The sequence below is a fragment of the Aethalodelphis obliquidens genome, unplaced genomic scaffold, assembly GCF_003676395.1.
Source record: "Aethalodelphis obliquidens isolate GAN/ISIS:26980383/991018 unplaced genomic scaffold, ASM367639v1 scaffold22, whole genome shotgun sequence".
NCBI lineage: Eukaryota > Metazoa > Chordata > Mammalia > Artiodactyla > Delphinidae > Aethalodelphis > Aethalodelphis obliquidens.
This window is the reverse complement of record NW_020837966.1, coordinates 20,094,017-20,120,250: the sequence shown is the minus strand read 5'-3', so window position 1 is coordinate 20,120,250 and position 26,234 is coordinate 20,094,017. Positions and strand designations below refer to the sequence as shown.

Here is a 26,234-nt window from a genome sequence, read left to right as displayed (position 1 = left end):
CATTTTAAAATAGTTGAAAAAAATAAAAACAAGAGGACTTCCCTGGTGGCGCAGTGGTTGAGAGTCAGCCTGCCGATGCAGGGGACACGGGTTCGTGCCCCGGTCTGGGAAGATCCCACATGCTGCGGAGCGGCTGGGCCCATGAGCCATGGCCGCTGGGCCTACGTGTCCGGAGCCTGTGCTCCGCAACGGGAGAGGCTGCGACAGTGAGAGGCCCGCGTACCGCAAAAAAAATAAAAATAAAAACAAGAGTAACACTTTGTGACATGTGAAAATCACATGAAATTTGAATTTCACTGTCCATAAATACAAGTTTTGTTGGAACATAGCCATACCCATTTGTTTAGGTATATCTATGGCTGCTTTTATACGAAGGAATAGAGGTGAGTAGCTGTGAGACCAGACAGCCTACAAAGCCTGAAATAGTTACTACCTGGTCTTTCACAGAAAAAGCTGGTCAACCCCTATTTTAGAAGAAATTCAGTAATATAAGTAACAGTGATAGAAAATATAGAATATAATTCCATTTCTGATGTTGATATGACAAGAAATGTAAATAAATACACAAAAATTGTTCTCCTCAGCATTAATATGATGGTTGATTTTTTTCATTTCTGATTTTATAACTTTTTTTTGATAGTTTACATTTTTACTCTCTGTCCACTATTATAACTTTTTTTTTTACAGCGTACATGTATTGCTTATATAGTCGCATAAAATTTTTTGAAAAACCACACCATTGGGAGCACTTTAAATTTGCAATTTTGAGATGGATATTTGGGAGAGAAATCTTCAGGCATAAATACCCAACACAAGTGCACGAACACATCAGAACTGACACTGGGCATGAACATTCAGTGCAACAGTACCAACCAATCAGAACAGACACTGGGCACAAATACTCAGGACAACTGTGCCACTGCACAACAGCCCAAAATCATCCCTGGAAGGAGAACGGGAAGGTCCTATAGTCTACTGATTTCCTTGACTCTTTGATCTTTAGCATCCTATCTTCTAGAAGGGTTTATCCACCTTTGCCGATCCATGTCTTTTAAGTGGAATATTCAGTCCATTTATATTTGTTCCTATGTCTATATTTGAATAGTATACTGACTCCAGCCACTAGAAATTCCTGTTGACACCTCTTCCTATGTCAGAGCTACACACACACACACACACACACACACACACACACATGATGTCAATGCCCCATGGGGCCCCACTTATCACCAGAACGGATTGGTGGCCATCCCTGCTTCTGTGTCGCACTATTTCCTGATTCTGAGTCTGGGGCAGGAGCACAAATTAACCAAACTTAAATCATATATTTGATCCTGAACTGTCTGGAGAAGCTACGAAATCAACCAGCTGGCATTTTCAGCTTTTATACTGGGAGATGACAAAAATAAATGAAACTTTCAAATATTAAATACCAACAACGTAGACAGTAAATACCACCAGACAGTGTACTTAAGCAGCTTTAAAAAAATTTCTACTTAACAGAACTCGTCCACAATGCCGTTTCCAGAGGGATAATGATGGCAATTAGCATTTTGTTTTGTTTTGTTTTGACCCTGAGGTGTGTGGCCCTGAGCATCTCCGGAAGTTATCCCAAGACACTCTGGATATTCCCACAATGCCTCAGTGTTGAAACTGACAACCTTCAGAAGGATGGTATAACCTGCACCTCCACACCAGCATCTCATGTGGCTGAGCAGAAACCAACTGCTGCTGATCTATAGCTTCAGGGCTAACACAGTGCCCAACCCAGGGAGATGTCCCAAGGAATCTTTGTGGAATGAGAGAATAAATAGGTTATCTGATTCAGCCTCACAATTACACTCTGCAATAAGAAGAGCAAGAATCGTTTGTCCCTTTTGTATGTCTATTATAGATTTTTGCTTGATACAGATGAAGAAATTGAGACTGAGAAAAGTTCTGTGACTTACGGAAGAGCCAATATTTAACATCTAAATTTGCACCATGATCCCAGCATGGAAAAGAAAGGGGTGACTTCATATGCCCTGCGGTGATGTGAACACCCTATTATAATCTCCTTTGCCAATGGAGCTTCACTGGTCTAACAAAGAACTGAGGAAATAAGCCATCAGAGGGATAAAGTCAGCAGGGCAACGTAAAACATGGCTCAACTTCACAAGTATCTGCAATATTTCCCCATACTTTAGCTCCTAATTTATAATGTCCCAGGCACTATGGCTCATAACAAATTACCCCAAAACTTAGCAGTATAAAACGACCATTTATTATGCTCAGATATCCAAGGATCAGGAATTCAGACAAGGCACAGAAGGGACGGCTTGAGTCCGCTCCACAATGTCTGGGGCCTCAGCTAGAAGGCTTGGAGGCTGGGGGCTTGAATCATCTAAAGGCTCGTTCTCACATGTCCGGTGGTGGAGGTCAATTACCGACTGGGGACCTCAGCTCCTCTGTGTGGGCGAGTTTGGACTTCCTCACTGCATGGTGGCCAGGTTCCAGGGCCAGGCATCCCTAGACAGAGCCAGGCACAAGCTGTATGCTTTCAATGATCTAGCTTCAGGACATTTGGCATACTCTATTTTATATACACATACGTATTATGTAGGTAGACGTATCTGTATTAGCCCTTGCCTTATAACAAATTACCCCCAAAGCTAGTAGCTTAAAACCACAAATGTTCATTAACTCATATCATTTTTTAGGGTCAGGGATCTGTGAATTGGGTTGTTCCAGCTCAGGACCTCTCATGAGGGTGAGTCATGTGAAGGCTGGATGGGGCTAGAGGTCCTGTCTCCAAGCTCAAGCACACAAGTGTCGGCAAGAGGCCTTCATTCCTTAACACACGGGCCTCTGCAAGGGCTGCTCTGACCTAAAAGCTGACCTCCAAGAGAGAAAGAGTGCAACCAAGATGGAAGGTGCAGTGCCTTATTAAACCTAATCTCAAAAGTGACATAGCATCACTTCTTCCCTATGCTACTGGTCACACAGGCCAGGCCTGGGACAGTGCAGGAGGGAAATATACAAAGGTGTGAATAACAGGAGGCCCTTTGGAAAACACAATCTGTTACACATGTATAGTTACACATACACATCTTCCTTCTCTTGTCTTTTTTAAGTCCAAGCCTGTATTCTGTTCTGCTCTGTCCTCATGCCCCAACTTCTAGCATGCAGTAGGTACTCAATAAATACTTGTCCAATGGATATTGTACATGACCTGACTAGTGTTGACCCATAGCCACTTTTCCTCCATTCCTTCATGTAGGATACCTCTCAGCCCCCTTGGAGTTGGGTGGGCCTTGTGACCAACTGCTTCTGGACAGTTAAATGGGAGCAGAAATGTCACTGTCGAGTTGAGGGAGTGAAAAGCACAGTGGGGATCCGATAGTCCCAATCTTTCCTTTAGTGGCATCTCAAGAACTGCAGAGGCCAAATGTTCCAGCAGGTGCAGCTACGTGCATGAATGGTCTCTGTCAACTGTGGTCCCAGGCTGAGGGGGCCGTGTGGACAGGGACCCTGCTGTGCCTGCATGAGACATGCAGCAGGCATGTGGAAAGTCTCTGAGCTTTCTGGAAGCTGTCACTGCAGCCTGAGGTAGCCTATCAAGATTATCGATAAGCATCTCTTGTATCACTTCTGCTGGTCCCAAGCTACAAAGGGGGAAACCGAAGTCCAAAAAGCCCACAAGACTTGCCGGAGATCACACAGCAAGAGTGGAGCTAAATTTTGAATTCAAGACTTCCATCTACTAGTTTGGGAGGTAGTAGGATATAGTGGTTAAGTTCGTGGAGGTCTGAGGCAGTAACCTTGAACTGACACCTGATGAGCTACTCACTAAGACTCTCTGAGTCTCAATGATCTCAGCTAGTAAAATAGGGACATGGTTATTACCATCTTCAAAGGATTCTTGTGAGGATTAAGTAAAAGTAAATCATAAGTCATAAGCCCTTGATAAAGGCTATTTTATTTTTAAAATTGTTATTACTACTATTATTGTTATTATTATTAATTATAATTCCCCTTACACCACAGAGAAGCTACCTATGTGTGTTTCAATGTTTTTCTTTGCCCCTTTCACTGACTCGGACCTTCCTCAAGCCATTTTCCAATCAATTTCAAAGCCCCAAGACTGTTCTGCCCTGACTTCTCTTGGTGAGGATGTCGAGGGGATTTTTTTTCTGGAGAAAACATAACACGTTTTCTAGCTTTCTGTTATTACTCTTTCTCTGCCCAACAGGCTGCTTTGGCCTTTCTCATCAGCATGGCTACCCCAGTAGCAGGATGCAGCCTGGTGACACAAGTCGGTAGATACAAAACAGAAGAGCTGCTCTCTCTGCCAGCGCACAAGAACTCACCGCAAGAGAAGCCTCTCCAGGAAAACAAAGCTCAGTGTGCAGTCGCACACGTACCGAGCCCCGGGAGAAGAGGCATTTCCAAAGCTCTCCTGGACCGGGAGGAAACTGCTACTTATTCCTCAGTACAGGAAGAGTCAAATCAATGATGACCCAGCCACATGATAAAAGACTGTGTCGTCAGCAAAAAGGGATGAGGTGAGAATCTATGAGTCCTCACCTGGAACGATATTGATGCTATGGCTTTAAGTGAGGAAACGCAAGTTCCAGAATAATACACAGAGTGATTTGGATTTTGTAAAAGAAATATGTTTTGATAAATAAATATAATAAATAAGTATATTATATATTTATATATATAAAATAAAAGAATACGTGCATGTGCATGTGTTATACATATATGTGTTTATACTTATACAAATATACGTGTATACTCACAAACATACACAATCACACAGATGTGTAAACACACACACACCTGCATATGAAAAAAAATATGGGAGAATCACTCACAAGTGTTGACTCTGACAGTTTCTTGTGTGGGAAAGAACCGTAGCAAGGACTTCTGCCTTTTTAATTTATAACATCTATACTGTTGGAATTTATTTTGATGAGCGTATATTATTTGTCATTCAAAAAACATACATACATAGATAAAAATTAGCTACGTGACTCCCACTAAGAACAATGTCAATAACACCAAGAGGGATGAAGCCCTGGGTCAAGTGCTTTAAGTGCATCATCTCATTTAATCCTCACCATGTCTCTCTACAGGGGGTGTAATTATCCCTATATTATAGATGAGAACAGTAAGGCTCGGAGTCAAGGGTTCATGGGCGCACAGCTGGGTATGCAGCAAAATAATTAGGAAACAGGATATGCCTTTCCCGCAATGCAGTCTGTCTGCACTCAGTAAACAGCGTGCCACAATTCCTGCACATTCACCTGCTTGTCAAACTCGGACTTCAGAGATTCTTCGGTGAAGATGTGAAATCGCATCTTCCTGTGGCTGAAGAGCACGGCCGATTTGAGCATGACCAGCGTCTCCTCCAGCCGATTGCCACAGGCCACCACGGCCAGGTGGATCCAGAGCTCGGGGGGCAGCACAGCTTGGAAACTCCTGAGTTCTCCAGGCCTCCTAGAAAGAAGAAAAACAGGTGAATGCTGTTATTAAACTCATAAAAGAAAAACAAAACAGCTAGTAAAGGGTTGGAACGTTTCAAAACATGAACAGGCACAGTCTGTTATATTTTATAAAATGATAAGCATTTTGACAATTCTTCCTGCTTAGGGAAAAATACCGTTTATTCCCATATTTATCCTGGCAATAGCAGGATGAGTCACTGTTTGGACTGCTATAGGTGTCTGAGGCTTTTTCCGCCAGCATTCAGCTGTCTGTGCCTGCTGGCTGCCTACTGGCCCATGTTTGGAAATGGTATTGCTAAACTCTTGACAGCTGACACAGGGCTGTGGAGCTCCCACTCACATGGGCCATGGAAATTAGATTTGAACGCAACTTGGACAAGAGGAAGGTGGGCGGTGGCTTTCCCATGTGAAACGAGCAACATGATACTCCCATGATCTGGATGGTTTTAGCTTGCAGTGGAATGCATGACCACCGGACCATAGGAAAATCATGCACACCCGGGAAGTGAGCAAAGAAAACAACGCATGGGCCTCCATTCCATCTTGGGAGAGTCTTAAAGAAACAGGTGTTAATCCTAAATGTCTCGCTCAAGACTGCGGAGCTGGTAGGTACGAAATTCAGCTTCTAGTGTGAAGTGCATATTAACGAGAAGCAGACAGGAGAGGGGGCAGGTTAAGCTGAAAATTACCAAGGTATCAAGTATCCAGTCAACAGCTGAGAGGGGAATAGGGTCCAAGAAGTCCAGAATCATCATCCAGCTATTTCCTCGTAATAAAACATTTGTTCCAGACAAGGAGACACAGCCAAGCCTCAAACACACCACTGAGAAACATTTGCAGGCAAGCTGGAAGAAGCTGGCCTGGAAAAGGTGCCCTGAGACAAATGAAACTAATTTACTTGCACAAAAGATCTGGAGACCAGGGGAACTTGGACGTGGAATGCTACCTTCCTTCCAAAAACTTCGAGTTCAATCAGCGTGCTGCTCCATTATTCACTGCTTGGTCGAATAAAGGCAGCCTTGCTCCAGATTTCTTTCACCAAGAGGAAAGTTGAAGATGTGGGTGGAGGACTTTTGATAGCTTTCCAGTTTGATTACTTAAGAGCATGCTGAATAGAAGCACAGCCTGCTGGCTTAGTTAAGCTCAGATTCGGGGAGTCACTGAGATTCTAGTTATTTCGGGGATCGAAGGAAAAGACAAGTAGAGCTGTCCTACATATCTCCTGAAATTGTCCACGTCTCTCCATGCCCCTGCTGCTACCTGAGGAGATCACCAACTTCCCTCACCTGATCGCTGTGACAGCCCCCTAGATGGTCCACCTGTCTCCAGTCTGATCCTTAACCCCTATCCTATGATTTCTTCTTGTGGGTGCCAGAGTGACGTTCTTCTAAAAATGCACAAAGGATCGTGTTACTCCCTTGATAAAAATCATGTAAGGCTCCCGACTGCCTTCAAGGTCAAGTCCAAACTGCTGACTGCGGCTCCTACTTATCTCTCTTGTAACTGCCTCTAGCACCCTCCGCCTGCATGGGCAGCCATGCAAAATCACGGTCACACTTATATTGCAGCTCTCCAGCTCACTCCTAGTCATGAGACCATGCTGGGTTGCCTTCGGGCCTTGGCACATACACTGTCTCTCAGAAATGCTCTGCTCTCTCTACCTTGCTAACTGCAGCCCATTTATTAGTCCACAAATCTATACTGAGTGCCTACTATGTGCCAGACACCGTTCTAGGTGCCAGGAAGACAGTAGCGAACAAACCAGACCAAGATGCCTGCGCTTGCAGAAGTTACATTCTACAGGTGGTAGGAAAAAGACAAAGAAAGAATAATGGTCAAAGCAAACAATAACTAAGTAACTTATATAGAAAGTTATCCAGTGGTAAGTGCTAGGAGGAAATAGATAACAGAGCCAGGAGGGATACAGGAGTGGCTGATGGGCTGGAATATATTATACAGTGCAAAGTTAGGGGCGTCCTCACTGAGCAAGTGAGATCCAACGACTGCCTGACGGTGGGGAAGGCAGGAGGGAGTCACGTGCTTTTCTGGGTGAGGAAGATTCCAGGCAGAGGGGACAGTCAGAGCAAAGACACTAAATCAGGAGCATGCCTGGTGAACTCAAGAACCCTTGCCTTCAGGATTCAGACGTCTTCTCTCCCTCAGCTTCATGGATGGGTTTTCATACCTGCTATTAAAGCCAACTCCCAACCAATGTATGTAAAGGGATGGGAAGGATGCGTCACAGATAATGCTAAAATCACAGTCAATTAACAAAAAAGACAGTCAAAATACCAGCCAAAGTATGCTACAAAAGAGATTAAATGCAAACTCACTTGCTTAAAGTTATGTTCAATATTTAAAAACACAGGTATCCAAAGGTACTAAAATGATAAATACAATAGCTTAGATGTCTTAAATACGAACCATTACCCCACCCCCAAATAGAACCACTCGGCCTAGTTTAGCTTTACACCTTGGGCTTTTACATAAATTAAAAGTTTTAACCTCAGTAATCAGGGAAATACTAATTCAAACAATAAAGAGATTCCACGTTATTTTCGCACTGGCAAAACATAAAAAATAAAAGTTGGACCATACACGTCTCAGAGTGGATATGGAGGTGGGGGATAGCTCAGAGGCCGCTAGTGGCAGTGTAAGTTGACCCAAACACTTTGGAAAGCCTTTTGGCAACATCTATCAGGAGTGAAGATATATATATATATATACGCCCTCACTCTTCTGGTTCTACCCTTACATATGTGACCTGAAGAAACTCTTGCACGTTTGCACAGGACCCACACAAGAATGCTCACAGCAGCCCTGTGTATAATAGTGAAAAGCTGGAAAAAAACTCTTCTGTCTACGCACAGGAGAATCATGAATATATTTGACAAGGTTAAGTGGAATACTACACAGCAGAGAAAACGAACAATTCAGAAAGTCACGTGTCAACATAAGGATCAAGAGGAGAAACAGCAATTTGTAGCAGGATAGTGATAGAATGAGACCGTTTCGATGAAGCTTGAAAACCAGCAAAACAGCACTGCGTGCCGTTCACAGACATATGGAGCAAAAGTCATCATGCATGAGGATGACAAACATCAAAGGCAAGGCAGTGGTTATTTCCAGGGACTTAAGTTTTTATTTCTTAAGATGAGTGCAGGGTTCACAGAAATTCATGATGTAATTGTCTGTTTTATTCGTACGCCCAAACTATTTGACATATACTTTGTTTTTCTTTTTGATTAAAAAAGCTTGCACCTCCCTGCAGCACAGCAGGCCACTTCTTTTCTTTGCAGGCTTCAGTGATACAGGACTGCACGGTACACAGAGCAGGGGCTGGGGCCTGCAATCTTTTTTGGTGTCTGGTGACAGGTACTAAAAAAGACAAATAAAAGCCTCTCCTGGTGGCAGTTCAAGTATCAGCGGCTGGGGTTTAACGAGACCTTTGCTGCCCCTACTGTGTTACCTCTCACGTTACATTAAAAATCCTGGGCTTCAGGTAATAAGCGTCTGTGCTGTGTGGTCACACGGAATAATCAAGTTTAAGGGTGCTGAAATGGTGTGCCTTTCACGAGATCTTACCAACAGCACACTCAGCCCCTCTCAAATGTCACCTGAAGGCTCTGCAAGGATCCAGGGAAGTCCAGTCTGTGAACCTAGGACTTCTTAACCCCTTAAGTCGCCAGGTGTTGGTGGCAAATGGGAGATGGGGAACTGTACTTCCCCTGCTCTGACTGGTGGTTAACTATGTTCTTATTTACACTTTATAAAAGAAGACTGGAGTGGACATTTGCTGCCCAGGATTTTTAAAGACCTGTTGCTGAGGCTGGAGCTGATGGCAGGCACCTTGGCCACCACACTGGTGGAGCCTGGAAGGCAGTCAGCAGAGTAGAATGCAAAGCTACAAGATGGTGGGTCAGATCTCGGGTGACATTACTTGAGCACCTGAATCCAGGTGCACTGACCCTAACCCTGGAAGTTCATTGATCAAGCCAATAAATTCTCCTCTACTTAAGTCAGTTTGAAATAAACTTACAACTTAGCACTCAAAAGTGTCTTAAAGGCTTCCCTGGTGGCGCAGTGGATGAGCGTCCGCCTGCCGATGCAGGGGACACGGGTTCGTGCCCCGGTCCTGGAAGATCCCACATGCCGCGGAGCGGCTGGGCCCGTGAGCCATGGCCGCTGAGCCTGCGCGTCCGGAGCCTGTGCTCCGCAACGGGAGAGGCCACAACAGAGAAAGGCCCGGGAAGCGAAAAAAAAAAAAAAAAAAAAAAAAAAAAGGTGTCTTAACGTAGGTCTTAAAAATAGGTTTCCAATCACCTTGGACTCACTCCGCCTCTCTCATATTCTCACCGGGAGTCATCCTTGAAATGCTCCATGAATCCACTCCCTCTCTGTAGCTCACTACTAGGACCTCGATCAAATCTCCATCACTCTACCAGTTTCATAGGTGGAGGAGACACCAGATACCATGTCGCACAGCGGATTCCCGACCTGGCTGCATATCATCATCACGGGAGGTGTTTGTTAGTATTGAAGCCCCATCTCACAGAGATTCTGATTCCGTGGGTCTGGGGTGAGGCCCCAGAGTTCGCACATAAACACACTTAAACTACAACCACTTGCAGTTCATCTCCAGCCAGGAACTCATCATCTGAGCTGACCTCTCACCTCTCCTCTGTCTCCCAAACGCTTCCCCGAGCCCTCAGGAACGCCCATTCTATCCTCTGCCTTTCCTCACGGTCTCCTCTTCACCTCTTGCCTTAATGAAAACATGCTGCCTTGTGAGGACGCCACCTCCCCGGCAGACCCCTCGAGTGGCAGCTGTTCTTCCTGCCCTGTCCTAGGGGCCTCAGGGCAGGAGGAGGGGCTGTTTTTCTCCTTGATTCTCACTGCCGAGCCCAGACGTGGACCATGTCTCCATGGCGAAGTCCGTGGACGCAGCTATTCCACCTTCCGTGTTGCCGTCATCTCTCAGCTGCCGGTTTACTTCTCTTCATTCACTGAGTTGAGCTTCTTGCCACCGTGTTTCTCCTCACCCCCGTTCCTCAATATTCTTCGGGGCTTCATCTGCTCTTTAGCAGATGGTTCCCGATCCTTCAGTTTTGTGAGCTGAACACCCTGCACCTTTTCCTTCTTACTACCTGAAGCACCTAGTGCTGGGCTCATATCCTGGACCTTCACACAAACTGTTCCACCTGGAATGTTCTTCCCTAGCTCTTTGCAAAGCTGCCTCCTTCTCTTTTGGACAGTAGAATGGCCTCCCCTGACATCTCATTGAAGGAGCACCGTCCCTTTTATTTTCCATCATGGTCTTTGTTTATTTCATTCCAAAAATGAACCTCAGCTGGTGATTATATATTCTTTCATTGTAATTTATAGCAAGTACACAATATTATTTACAGTCAATATAAGACAGTGTATCAATAAATTAAAAATATCTTTAGAAAAAAGACCGGAATAAAACACAATGCACATTTTCAATTTAAAAAATGTAAAACGTGTTGAAATAGTAAAGTTGGTACATGAAAAGAACTTCTTGCCCCATAAAAAATGGGTTTTTTTGCATGTTACATTCTGGTCTTTACTCTATTGAATACATATTTTTACAGCTGCAGTAATGCTGTACATACAATTTTATATCCTACTTTTTTCATCTGCTTCTTTTATTTTTCTTGTTACTTTTTAAGTCTTCATGACCATCATTTTATTCTATCCAGCTAAAACACCATATGGCTTATCATCATTTCCTTTGTGTTGTTGTTTCCAATTGTTCTCAGTTATATATATTAAAAAATCTTGCACTAAGCATGGGTGGGCCAATAGATTTCTTTCTTTCTTTGCATTATTTCCTTTCACTACATTCCCTGGAATGGATTTACTGGGTTAATAGCTATTATCCTAGCAAGAATGTAGTAATTTTGACAGTTTCTCGAATTTACCCAAGAGTTCTTGGAAAACACCAGACCGTAAGAAGCAAAAACAAAAAAAATGTAATAAACATTAGCCCAGCCACCTCTGAACTCCTTGTATGAGGTAACCGCGTAGCTGACTGCTGAAACAAGATGAAACACACTTGCGTATGGCATCAGTGCCTCCAAATTCCTTGTGTTCTGAAGCGGTGATGCTTAGGTTGCAGTTATCATTTAGACACTGCATCAAATAACATTGAGTCTCATAGTGAGAAGTTATTCCATTTTCAGTTCTTTTTCAACAATGGCAATAAGAAAGTCTCAGTTGGTGCTAATATGTCTTGAACACCTTTCTTTTTCTCTTTTTTAATATTTATTTATTTTGGGCTGTGCTGGCTCTTAGTTGCAGCATGCGGGATCTTTAGTTGTGGTATGCAGACTCTTAGCTGTGGCATGTGGACTTCTTAGTTGTAGCATGCAGACTTCCTAGTTGCAGCATTCATGTGGTATCTAGTTCCCCAACCAGGGATCAAACCCAGGCCCCCTGCATTGGGAGCATGGAGTCTTAACCACTGGACCACCAGGGAAGTCCCCTGAACACCTTTCTAATGTTGCCTAATCCTCCCTTTCAACTGAAAAGACAGCAGACTTTAGATACAGAACCTTCAGCAGGAGTATCAAGTTAGAAATGAACAACATTGTTTGGTTTTCTTAGTGTTTGATTTGACAATTACCTTCTGTTTATGTTTTTGCTGACAATTCATGGTGATGTTATAAAATTTCCTTTAAAAACAAATATACTTAGAATGTGGAGAAATTAGCACCCTCAAACATTGCTGGTGGGATTGCAAAATGGTGCTGCCACTTCAGAAAGCAGTTCTACAGTTCCTCAAAATTTTAAATATAGAACTACCATATGACCCAGCAATCCTATTTCTCGGTATCTACCCAAGAGAAATGAAAGCATATGTCCTCACAAAAACGTGTACATTTATAAATGTTCATAGGAGCATTACTCACAATAGCCAAAAATTCCAACCCAAATGTCCATCAACTGATGAATGGATAAACAAAATGTGGTATATCCATACAATGGAATATTATTTGGCAATAAAAAGGAATGAAGTACTGATGCCTGTGACAACATGTATGAACCTTTAAAACTGTGAACTGTGAACCTCATGAAAATATAAAAGACCGCATGTTTTATGACTCCATATGTATGAAAAGTCCAGGATAGAAAAATCCATAGAGACATAAGGCAGGTTAGTGGTTACCAGGGACTCACAGAAGGGGCAAATGGGGAGTGACTGTTTTTATGGGTATAGGGTTTCTTTTTTGGGTGATGAAACTGTTATGAAATTGGATAGCAGGGATGGCTGCACAACTCTGTGAGTAAACTAAAAACCTCCACAGTGTACACCTTTTAAGGGTATTTGGATTATATTGCAATAAAGCTGTTTATTAAATACATAAAGGCACGCATTTATAACAAGGATAGATTTAAACTTTTTCCTTTTAAAGTTAGCATATGGTAGGGTAGTCATGTTAAAAGAATCATGATACTGACGTGGGGACAACTGAGGCTTGTAAAACGCCGCCCCCATTGTCCTGGCTTAAGCCAGCCCTGTGATCCAATGAGAAATGATGCTCATAATAACACAGAAGGCTCAGAGCAGAAGTAGCCTCACCACCTCCGCGCTGCCCAAGACGAAGCGCCTCCTTAATTGCTTAAAAAGTCTCAAGCGTGTGACTTAATTAAACTTCAATTTCTGGAGTGTATAAATAATGAAATACGGCATTTGTGTGTCTGCTATTTACGTTGGAGCCTATTACCGCAAAACACACTGAATTATTAAAGCGAGTAATTGCTTCTACTCAGACCCTCTTTTCTGCCATCTGCCGCTACCTCTGTTTCCAGGGCTTCTCCTTAACTGACAGGCTAAATTAACTCAGGTAAAGCTGATGCTATGATACGGGCCGGCAGTGTGAGCTGGATGGAAAAAAAATCACAGTTCTTTCAAACACAGCCTGAAACATTTGGTGACTAGTTTTAACAGGGAAGGAAACACAGAAATATGAGGGTGGGGAAGGAAGCAGACACAGTTTAAGAGGTTGAATATGCTCACCCTAGGGGAAGACTTGACTAGCAGAATGCCACTCCCCTCTCCCCTAGTGGAATCTCTTACAAGACGAAGCCACGGCTATCTGAATGTAGAAGTTTGCAAATGGGGTCAGAGTGGCAGTTGAAGACGTGGAAATACCTTGATTCAGCCCCTAGTAGGAGCGTCTGGTGATGGGTGGTTATATCTGCCTTAAGTGCTGGCAGCCAGAGGCACTAGTGAAGCTCCTCACAAACCACAGGTCTGGGAACACGGGAGACCCTTGACAAAAAATTTCCGCACCGAAGCTGTAAGTAGAGCCTTCACTTAGCAACCCAGACGTGACGCTCAGGACTGTGCTAACAGTTAAATCACTTTTAACGACCCATGGTTTGGAGTTAAATCAACTATCTTTAATCTTCCAAGACAGACAGAAAAGCCTGAAGTCCCAGCATTACATGAACAGTGTTGACACAGTGCCAAAAATATCTGCCATGAGGGGGAGGCTTGATAAAACCGATAAGGGCATCCAATTACTAATAGTTTGTATTTAGTCTGGATCATGATATTTGAAACATGGCTGTGCTCCTAAACAAAGTCTCGGTCTAACGCACAGTAGGTGTTCAATGTCCAAAGCTGGTGGCTTTGTGCGTCTCTAGGTGTGTGTGTCTGCTTTTAGCCATCACTGTACACATATACATGCTTTATGATTAGGAAGTAGCAGAGCAACGATTCAAACTCAGGCAGCTGGACTTAAGAAGCCCTGCTTTTAGTTATGACGCTGTATTTGGGGTCACACACAAGCGAGTCAGAAAAGGAGCCCCTCCAGGCAGATGAAGCCTTTATCTCTACTCAGAGCTCCTGACTCAATGATCCGAAGGTGGACTGGATTTCAGTCCTCACCCACAGTCCCGCCAGGTGTGACTCGCACAGCACACCTGCACCATCTCTACCTCCATAATCCATCCTCTCGCTCTTAGCTGAGGTCACGCACAATTGGGTTTATAATTCTTCTCCTTCCAAAACTCTAGGATGCTGCCTGGACTGATTCTCATTTCATTCTTCCTCCAGTGATTGTTCCTGACACACAGGGGATTCTATTTCTCCATCTCCCTCTTCTTCTCAAATTAAGATGTTATTGAGATTTAAAAAATATGAACCAGCAGCGCTGGTTTGAAATAAATGTCTGGTGACATACGAGGGAGAAGCATGAGGATTACATATTCTGAGAATGGGCGCCTCTATCTCATTTCCTGAAAAAGAGCATAAGGGACTTACCAATTTTTTTTTTTTCGGTACGCGGGCCTCTCACTGTTGCGGCCTCTCCCATTGCCGGAGCACAGGCTCCGGACGCGCAGGCTCAGCGGCCATGGCTCACGGGCCCAGCCGCTCCACGGCATGTGGGATCCTCCCGGACCAGGGCACGAACCCACATCCCCTGCATCGGCAGGCGGACTCTCAACCACTGCGCCACCAGGGAAGCCCCGGGACTTACCAATTTAAGCAAAGGAAAAGTGGTCTCCCCAGCTAATTTCCATACTCTTATGCCTCAGGCCAATAGGGATTTTAAATTTTTATGATAATTAATATACTTTAAATTGTTTCATAAATATATAAGTAATGCATATACTTATCACAGAAAAAAGTGTAAAATACAGACAAGCGAAGGCGGGCGAGGGGTAACCAAACCAACTTCATAACCTCTGTTAACGTTTTGGTATACCATCTTCCAGAGTTATAACCACTATATGTAGGTGTGTGTATATAAATATGTAAATATGTAAAAACCTTTAAAGAATGGGATAATTTTTATAATCTGTTTTTTTCCCTTACAAATACGAACAATTTTCAAATTTAAAAAAAGAAAAGAGATTTTTATCAAAGGGATCTTCTTCAAAGGGATTCTGGAAAGCCATCAAATACTTCACATTTCAAGATCTGTTCCCAAGTACAGTATGGTTGTAAGCAATATGGATCTAGATGCACACAGAGCTGGCTTCAAATTCTAGGTCTGCCACTTGGCTGTCCCATCTTGGGCACACACTTTAACTACTTCTCACCCTCAGTTTCCCCATCTGTAAAAAGGGCTCATTGATTCTAGTGGCTCTTTGCTTTTGGTTTTGGTGTTTCTTACTAGCGTCCATTTCCAGGTGTTTCTGGTAAGAGCACCTCAGTTTTCTTCGGGGGAAACCACTGTTCTCAGTTCATGAGGTTTGGACGCACTGAAGCATCCTCCCCCAGATGCAGACATCAGGGGCTGGTGTGCATGTGATCCAAGCCAGGGCGGTTAGAGGCAGCCCTGGGACTCTTGCTGGATGAAGTCTTTCCCTTCAAGGTTACTAAAGAAGGAGGACTTAAGCCAGACCCGTTGGAACTATCACATGGAAAAATCTGGCCTGAGAGTGTGGCCCACACAGAAGGAAGCAGAGTTAAAAGATGGAGGCAAGATGGTCACACATCCTGGACACACCCATGACTGAAGCTTTATCTCCTTTGCACATCACAGTTTTATGAGCTAGTAAATCCCCTTTTATGATTAAGTGATACGAGCTGATGAGCTGGGATTCCATCACTCCAAATGAAAAAGAATTTGACCTATCCAGTAATAGTACCCACCCCTTAGGTTGTTACGAAGATTAAATGAAATAACGTGGTGAAGTGCTTCATACGGTACCTGACATGTTTTAAGTCATCATTAAATATTACTTGTTATCATCATTATTATTAAATATTAACTTAGATGCATCAGAAGCCTTCATTTTTCTCCAAATATTTTATGTCCATGCCCAAAATGGGTGAGGCAGAGCAGCAAAAAATTTATTTTAAGTGTCAATACCCTAAATTATTGCAAACGAGGTTTGAAGTGTTTGTACATTTTTAAAAGTTCTCAGACATTAACACCGACATCCATTAACCCGTTCCTCCTGAGGGATGAAATTTGATACTTGAACACTAAGGCTTGTTACTTTGGAACCAGTGGTCAGACAACCCGGCTCCTTTTATTTCCCACAAAACTGGGATGAGGAAAAAGCAGAGCAAGGGTTCAAGCCCAAGCAGAGACACAGGCCCCCGAAGAGCACTGTCTGTGAACAAAATTCTGCGTTTTGGTTTCTGAGGACACCTCCTAATTCCTGAAAACTCTTCACTTACCCTCTGCTTTTCTAAGCTCGGAAACAATAGTTCTCTGCCCTTGAGTGGAAATCAAAGCTACAGACAGCCTGACTTCCAGGTCTCAAAGTCTCCAGAACAATCGCCCAACCCAACCAGAGGCAGTGAAAAGGGTTCTGTCCCATCTAGTCCCCGAGCTTTCACTAAGGACCGGGACACTGGGGTTAGGGTAGCATTCGTTATATGTGGAAGCTGTCTTCATTTTCTCAAGACACAACCCAGGGAAAAGCCTGCCTAAATCCTTAGCTCTGGCTAACATTTGCTGAGACCTTCTCGTGTTGCAGGTACCGTGCCAGCCTTTGACTCACATCGTTTCATTTCCTCGTTGAACTTAGAAGAAAGCCTAGATTGGCCGAGGAGCACTGACTCATTCAAAGCCACACAGCCAGTCAGCTGGATCTAGTTAGGATTCAGTTTCTAAATAATAAAGCAACCATGGACACTAACGGTACTCAGAGCAGCACGTCACTTGCTGAGTGATCGCCATGAGCTGGCCCTGTGCTTGGTGTTTTATGTGCATTATTACAATTTCAGCTCTTTGGACCTCAGTTTCCTCTTGTATAAAAGGAAATCACGCTTCAGATTATGTGTTCTCTATTGCCTCCTATTTATGGAAAGCTTGGACTCTAAATTGTACCATGATGAATTTTTACCAGAAGATGACAGTCTTCCGTGTTGCTAAAAGAGGTCGGGGGGAGGGGCATCCAAACATCACCCTCAAATACACCACAGTCGCTCTTGGCTGCCAAAAAGTCACGGACTCCCAATAAAGGCATCAAGTCAAGAAACTCCTCTTTCCAGGGGGCAGTTTTCGAAATTTCATCGTAGGAGATAAATCAAGCGCTGGGGAAGATCTGGAGGGGAACATACAATGAATTCCGTCTTCAACTGAAGCCTCTTCTTTTCTTTTTTTTTTTTTTAATATTTTAAATGGTGGCAAGATAGATATAACATAAAACTTTACCTCTTGTTTTCTTAGAGTAAATTATAACATGAAGAGAAGTATTTCCAAAGGAAACAAATCTGTTCTCAAATTTTCTTCCAAGAACTCTCACCTATGGAGTTTCTAGGGAGATGTGTCAATAGGGCCACTATTGACGGAATTTTCTAAAGGTGCTAGAAGCAGGTGCTACACATCCACATCCGTCAGGACGTTATGGTGGTGAGTGACAGAAACTCAATTCATGGAAGCTAGGACGGGGACGGGACAGTGGCAAAGGGCAGAAGCTGGCCTTGGGAACAACGTCAGAACCCGCCCCCACCCCGGCTGCTGGATGTTGCTTCTCACCCCTCCAGGTCACCTTGGGTCCATGAACTCTCCATGCAGACCAGCTTTCTCCACCTGGCAGAGACACAGCTGCAGCCACCAGAAACAGTTTTCCCTTATGCTGTGTCTGACCCCAATTTTTTAAATCGCTAAAAAAAAGGCTCTAATTTGGCTTAGGAACCTATCCTGGAATCACCTGCCACCTGGGACAAGGTCAGGTGCACAGAATGGCCACTCCAGGGTGTAACGGACCTTCATTTCCTGTGTGCCCCCTACAGCCATTCCCCTCTCTCTCCATCAACAGCACTGAGGTTTTGATTTAAAGAACCATCTGGTTCTGTTAAGAGGATTCTGGATGCAAATAACAGAAACCTCAACTCCAGCGTGGAAGAGAAGGGCCCTAGATAGGCCAGGCCTCTGGATCTGTGGATCCCAGGGCTCAGTACTGTCCTCAGGGACCCATAGTCTCCTTTCTCTACTCTACTGCCCAGAGTGATGACTTCAGCCAAAGCTGGTTTTCTAAGGATCGTGGTGACAACTGGGACTATTTATTTCCTTGTTCATATCTAGAAGATAAAGTCTTTTGTCCAATAATGTAAAATAAGTCCTTCTCTTCTTATTCCGTTCCCTTTTTTTTTTTTTTTTTTTTTGCTGTACGCGGGCCTCTCACTGTTGTGGCCTCTCCCGTTGCAGAGCACAGGCTCCGGACGCGCAGGCTCAGCGGCCATGGCTCACGGGCCCAGCCGCTCCGCGGCATGTGGGATCTTCCCAGACCGGGGCACGAACCTGTATCCCCTGCATCGGCAGGTGGACTCTCAACCACTGCGCCACCAGGGAAGCCCCCGTTCCCTTCTTAAGCAGGAGCTGATTGGGCCAGCTTGGGTCATGTAACACCTGTACACCAGTAACTATTGCCAGAGAAATGAAATTATGTCTTAGCCCCGGATATATAAAGGTTACACTACGACAGGGATGGGACTGTCATGGCAGGCTTAGACCGTTGCCTGGAGGTACAGTTCACTGTCAAATTGGGGGTGGGGTGGGAGAATGGAGGTCAGGAGCCAAAGACAAGTCTATTACATCACCCTCCCCCCAGTGGTTTAGGTGGTCTTGGCTTCATCCCTAACTCTACAGGTGGCCCTTGCTTGGTTTACTTCAATTAGCTAATCCCATCCCACCCCTCTACTCCTTCCCATTTCCTCATCCACACTGTAGGCATTTAAACCAACCAAAGCCAATGAGATGGGAGAATACTTTCGCTGGTGCTTCTAGGAAATAAAAACACTCCCTCATCCAGAGAAGCAAGATGAGCCTGGAGCATCTTGTAGCGCCCGAGAGTAAGAAAGTGCTCAGAAAGGCAAAACTGAAAACAGAAAGCCGAAACACAGTGATGGGGGTCTACCAGAGGAGCAGAGCAGCCAAGTGAAAGAGCTACTCATCACCAGACGGAAACAATTTCAGCAACAAAATAAAGTCATACTGGACTGTAACTCAAAGCCCAAAATCAATATCTACAAGTCCATCCTGATTTATGACTGAATAATACAGGGGGGAGAACAAACACACCATCTCCCGCACAAAAGAATTTCAAATTATTTATATAGAGATACTCCGCCCTCAAGGAGGGGGAACACAACTCCGCACTCCTTAGGTGGGAGTTGTGCACAGTGACTTCCTTCTACAGAGTAGAGTATAGTGAGGGGGGAAAGAGTAAGTCTAGAGTGGAGAAAGCTGACAAACACTAGCTCAGCCAGTGGCCAAGGTCAACGTTAAATCATGTCGATAGTATACGCACTTGATAGGACGTGATGAAAACGGCACTTTACCTCTACGGTCTTCCTCCAGATAACCCATAACCCCAGTTATCACCATGAGTAAAACACCAGACACATTCCAACAGCGAAGTATCTTATAAAATATCTGACCAGTGCTCTCCAAAACTCGCAAGGTCATCAAAAACAAGGAGGGCTTCCCTGGTGGCGCAGTGGTTGAGAGTCCGCCTGCCGATGCGGGGGCCACGGGTTCGTGCCCCGGTCCGGGAATATCCCACATGCCGCGGAGCGGCTGGGCCCGTGAGCCATGGCCACTGAGCCTGAGCGTCTGGAGCCTGTGCTCCGCAACGGGAGAGGCCACAACAGTGAGAGGCCCATGTACCGCAAAAAAAAAACAAAACAAGGGAAGTCTGAGAAACTGTCACAGTCAAGGGGAGCTTAAAGAGACATGACAACTAAATGTACTGTGGTGTCACGGATAGAATCTTGGAACAGAAAAAGAGCACTAAGTAAAAACTAAAGAAATCTAAATACATTAAACATTAGTAATAATGTATCACTATTACTTGATAAATGATAACAAATGTATTGTACCAGTGTAAGATTTTAATCAGAGAGGAAATTGGATACAGGCTGTATGGTAACGCTCTATACTACATACTCCCCAATTTTTCCACAAATTTGTTCTAAAAAATAAAACCTCTTAAAAAGAAAAACATTCCCTCTCTTGGAAGGATGTTACTATTAGAGATCCTTACTATTTTCCTAAAGGGTGTAAGATTGTTTTGAATAGTTATTAGGTAACATGTAACTTAATAATATAAGTAAAGTCTTAGTATCAATATAGTGCTGGCACAAGGGGGGGTTGCTGCATGTACTCATTCATTAGTTCATTTGACAAATATTTATTGAGTACCTACTGTGAAATCATCTCTGTTCTAGATGCCAGTGGTACATTGGTTAATAAGACATGAAGTGTGCATGAAGAGGGGAGGAGCAAACAAAGTAGGATTTTCATGCAATGATGAGTGCTATTTAAAAAAAATACGAAATAAGAGTAAGGAGGTCGAAGATGATGGGCAGGGTCCTTTTTTCTACGGCAGCTGGGAAGATCCCGCTGAGGACAGAATCTGAAAGCAGAGCTGAAAGAAATGAGGGAGCTAGCCACACAAGGATGTGAGCAAAGAACATTCCACCACAGGAAAAAGTAAACAGTGCTGGGGCAGGAATGAGTGCATTTGAAGGCCAGTGTGGCTGAAGCAGAGTGAGTGAAGTGGAGAAGGGCAGGACATGAGATCAGAGAGCTAAATGGGCTGAAATCAAACAACGGTTCAAAGGCCACACTAAGAAACTGAATTTTACTCGGTATGATGGGAAGTTAGGCACTGGAACCAGCAAAGTGACCCAGTTACATATTTAAGATTATTCCAGCAGCTGTATGGAAAATGGACTGTAGAGGGCGCTAGAGTGGAAACCCCAAGCCAGAGAGAAGCTACTGTAGTCCATGTGTCAAACTATGGTGTTTAGCTCAGTGGTAGCATGGAAGTGGTAGATATAGTGGGATTGGGGTTATATTTGGGGATAAAACCAAGAGGGCTTATTAACTGAATACACAGAGAGGGTGAAAGAGGGGTCTCACGGACCAATCAACAAAAATGAATTGGACAAGAATCAGGACTCACAGTGACAAAATATCACAGATGGTCCCCAAGATCTAGAGATCTGTAATGTGTTCTGGGGCGACCAGCTAATTATAGGATGGCCACAGACTTGGCATTCTGCTCTATAACATCATCCCTCTTTAGTGAGACATTTATTCAGGCTTGAACCCTCTAAGAAGACTTATCTCAGAGACCAAAGAGAACTGCAGGAAGTGCTGTCTCTTGATGAGCAAATACGCAGGCTTCCTCTCGGGGCAGCTCCAGAGGCTGCCAAGTGTGTAATGTGTTTCTGTATTGTCTCCCCTCCCCCCTCCCCCCAATTCTGGGAGGGAAGCAACTCCATTCACCATTGCACACTGAGTACCTGCCCCAGGATACATGTGCAATAAACATTCGCTGAATGACTGTGGAATAAAATGACAGAGGTAGCCTAAGTCTCCCTTAGAAGTCATATTTTAAGGGAAAACAGCAATAGCCAGGCTAACCCAGAGACAAAGAATAAAGTTCAGGAGGGGGTTGAGGCTGACGAATCCGTTGGAGCTCTAGGCTACAGCCAGTAAATGAGAAACAGGGATTTTGCAAGAGATGGCACAAAGGGCTAAGCAACAGTCATTGATGGGACTTTGCAGCTGAACTTGTTGATCTCATCACAGGACCATCAAATGTCAGAGCTGGAAGAGATCTTAGAAAACTTGTAGATCGACCCACATGTTTACAGATAAGCAAATTAGGGTGAAATGGCTCAGGACTAGAACCCAATCCTCTGGACGCCAGATACCAAATTCTTTTTCCTATCACACAGATGGGCAGTTATATTGAACTTCCTCTTCCGTATGTAGGCTCAAAGAGGAGTTTTCAGAGCAAGCTGGAGAGATAGTCTTCTGAAATCCGAAGTCTATACTAATATAAAATTCTCATTTTAGAATTCAGTTCCATGAAGAATAAATGATCCCTCTTGATAAACTTTTCCCCTTATCATTCAAAGAAAATAAGGCAGCCCATCATGGTTCCCTTTTTGACACGGCTGCCAGGAAGGTTAGAGCTAAGTTTTTCTTTTTCCAATAAATTTATTTATTTATTTAATTTTTGGCTGCATTGGGTCTTCGCTGCTGCACGTGGGCTCTCTCTAGTTGCAGTGAGCGGGGGCTACTCTTTGTTGCGGGGCGCAGGCTTCTCATTGTGGTGGCTTCTCTTGTTGCAGAGCACAGGCTCTAGGCACGCGGGCTTCAGTAGTTGTGGCTCGCGAGCTCTAAAGCACAGGCTCAGTAGTTGTGGCAGACGGGCTTAGTTGCTCCGCGGCATGTGGGATCTTCCCGGACCAGGGCTCGAACCCGTGTCCCCTGCATTGGCAGGCGGATTCTTAACCACTGCGCCACCAGGGAAGCCCCGTTATAGCTAAATTGAACACTTAGTCCTCATAACAACAGTGGCCTCAGTGGTTAAGAATATGCCTGCCAATGCAGGGGACATGGGTTCGAGCCCTGGGCCGGGTCCCACATGCCCCGGAGCAACTAAGCCCGTGCGCCACAACTACTGAGCCTGCGCTCTAGAGCCCGCGAGCCACAACTACTGAAGCCTGCGCGCCTAGAGCCCATGCTCCGCAACTAGAGAAGCCACCGCAATAAGAAGCCCGCACACTTCAACAAAGAGCAGCCCCTGCTCACCGCAAGTAGAGAAAGCCCGCGTGCAGCAACGAAGACCCAACGCAGCAAAAATTAAAGATAAATAGAATTCAGATTTGGAAAAATTAGTAATTAAAAACAAAAACAGTGGCCTTAGTTTTTGTCAAAAAGTACTTCTTTCCTACTCCTCTTGATGACTTTTCATGTTTCATAAGTATTTCAATGGCCTTATTGTATATGTCTGTGTTACTGTTAGACGTCTCAAATTTGTTTTGGAAGTCAGCCAGGTCTAAATCACCAAAAAAAAACAAAATAGAAGGAAGATTTCATTTCTCTTGTGCACTGGAACGGCTACTTATAGTGTGGTGTACGTTTTCAGATCCCACCCTTGACCTAAAACTCAGACATTACCTCCCGGCTTTATATTTATAGAAAGGAGAGCCCACCACACGACAGACTGCATACAAATGACTAGTTATAAAATTGTAGGGTCTGCCTGCTAACTAGGCAAGTCCCTGGAAACTTCTCCGAAATGAAAACAAGATGTGGAAGGAGAGTGCCATGCTTGCTGTGCTGACGTGGCAGGACTTCACTTACACCAGGACCTGGGCGGGAGCAGTGCAGCCTGGCCTAAGGATGGTCAGCAGGTGGTGGACTGGGTCCCACCCAGCTCCACGCTTGCTGCCGACTACTCCCCAGGCTCGAGATACAAGATCACCGTAGCCTTCGTCTCTTCTGGATTCTAGCCATGTAAAGAGATTAAAGCGCTCATTTTCTGAAAACATGAGGCTTTCTTTTCCCTCCCTAAAATGAAATTCCTCCTAAACCACAAAAATTTAACCCAGGCAGGATTAGGAAAGCAACAAAGGCGTCCATGCAGAGATCTTTCCTCCTGCTCCCTTAGTGCTCTGTCGCTGTTTCTGCCCAGGTAGCAAAAGAAACGTTAATAAGTCCCTGAAAATGTCAACATCGCCAGAGGACGCTAGACTTTCATGTTTATGCATTTGAGCCTGAGACTTCCTGTGGCTTTTTTTTTTGTTTTTTCCTCTTTCCTGAGTTTGAAAATTTTGTTCTTTATTCTTATGGTGTTGCCCATGATTTCCATGATAATCTAAGAGATACGTTTAGAAGAAAAATGGCTTCAGGAGACACTGTTGCTCATGGAAATAGTCCTTCCCGAAAACAACCATTTGGATTCTGTTCATGGTCTCTTCCAAGTCAGAGCCAATTTTTTCAGGCAGAGACAAGAAAATGCTGCCCCAATGTTCCCAACACCTTGAAGGATGAAGACAGTTCCAAAAATCTATGATGTTTCTTCAGAAAAATTTCAGGAAAATTATGAATGCAGGCAAGCCTACTGTATGACACCTGCATTAGTACGAAAGGGCTCAACCTGTACCAAGACTGCTGGGATCAGTATCCTCATCATGGAACCTTGGACAAATTGCTAAACCTTGTGTAATATTTTCCTCATCTGTAAAATGGAGATAATATTAGTGCTTAATCAGTGCTTACTTCACAGAGCTGTCTCTCAAAGTTTGGTGTGCATCAGAAACAAGAGGAGTGCTTGTTAAAACACATACTACTGAACTCAACCTCTTGATTTTTGATTTTGTGAGCCTGGGTGGAGGAGGGAAGGGGTGAGACTCAGCATTTCCAACAAAGCCCCAGGTAACTCTGGTGCTGCTGGTTCAAAGAGAACTCCAAGAGAACCACTATCTAGGGTTATGGTGCTGATGGCGTAGTTAATGAACGTAACCTAAGTGTTAATAATGACTATTTTAATGTACTGTGGTTAACACTATGCCTTGTAAAAAGTTAGCTGTGATAAATGGTGTCCATTCTAATTATCTTCCAAGTCGTCCCATCAACTTACAAATCATAGCAACTTTGTAGCTAAACCGTAATAGAATCCATTACAAGAAACCTCAGTACATAAGAGGGAAAACCCTATTAACTTCCTAACAGAAATATCCTTATTTTAAAGAGTGAATACATTCATAAGAGATTGTAAATGGTTCTAAATAGACTTAAAAGCAATTCTATACATCACTGGGGTTTTTTCCCCTAAAACTTGTCCATACCCATCTGTACATTTCTTACCAGGCAGAAGAGAAACAAAAGCTGACACAGCTACTTACTAGGTTTCCTGACTTTTCTCTCACTTACAGTAAAAACGCCAAACCAAATTTAGTCATTACGGTGAAAAAGAAGTCTTCCACTCGTTTCAAGTAATTAAGGAGCCCAGCAAATGTGGACGTTGCAACTGGCAGTTATAACCATCAACAGTCTCCAAATGGTAGAGGAAACAGAGGGCTACAAGACAAGGGGATTTTTTAAAAGCTCTCCACAACAAAGGAAATGAACGCAAATCCCTAACCTGCGGGTGTTCCAGCAACCCTAAGGCCAAAGATGAAAAGCTGTGGCGGGTTAAGCTCTGTGCAGATAAAGAGGATATCAAACAGAATGTCGAAGGCTAACATGTTTTCCTTGCAGGGCTGACCACACATGAGTCTGAAAAAGAAGGAGGAACAGGGAAAGCCCCACGCTTCCAAGGAGAACACTTCTTAGTACACTCTGGTCGAGAGCCTCTTCTGTTCTAAGCACAGGGGGAGATTCGCGGTTCAATGAGAGGCAGCCAGTACTTAGTAAACATCTAACTTTTCCAACTCAGTCAGATCTAAGTTTTTGGTAGATATTCTCCAGTGAAACATGAGAGTTAGATAAAGCATTCTTAAATCGTGATGGCTATTGAGAAATTCTACAAAGGGCGCATGTTTGCAAGAACGCAAAAAAAAAAAAAAGCCTTTGCCCTGACAGTTAAAAATGTACCATGCAGACCACTTTCCCTGACACTTCTCTTTTCAAAAGGTACGTGATGACCAGCACTGCGCTGTTAACAGGACTCCATGAAGACGGTTTTTCATTTCTAGCGGGGAAAGAAAGAAAAGTGGGCAGCCCGTGGGTGAACTTGGAGTTTGTCCCTCCAGCCCACAGCCTCCCATGGACCGGACACGGGTGGAAGGAGGGAGACACGGGTCCGCGGATGGGATTCTGGGGCTGCCACGACTCACCTCGCCAACTTCTTCAGGCTCTCGGCGCCCCGACGGCTGGCTCGGGGGCGCGGACGCGGAGGCCGGCGCCGGCGAGCGCTCTGGACCGCCCCCGGGAGGGCACCCGGGCCCGGGAGGCGCGCGGGGGCCGGCGCGGGGCGGCGCGGCGGGGCGGACGCGGG

At 44.3% G+C, this 26,234-nt stretch overlaps 1 protein-coding gene across 1 annotated transcript in view; it reads right to left on the bottom strand.

The window, feature by feature from the left end:
- Positions 1-26,234, bottom strand: part of GXYLT2 (glucoside xylosyltransferase 2) — an 88,295-nt gene that overhangs the window by 56,582 nt on the left and 5,479 nt on the right. The window contains exons 3-4 of the mRNA XM_027121477.1: positions 26,074-26,228; positions 5,292-5,484 (exon numbers count right to left, since the gene is read on the bottom strand). Coding sequence (XP_026977278.1) covers positions 5,292-5,484; positions 26,074-26,228 — 348 coding nt within the window. The remainder of the gene's footprint in view (positions 1-5,291; positions 5,485-26,073; positions 26,229-26,234) is intronic.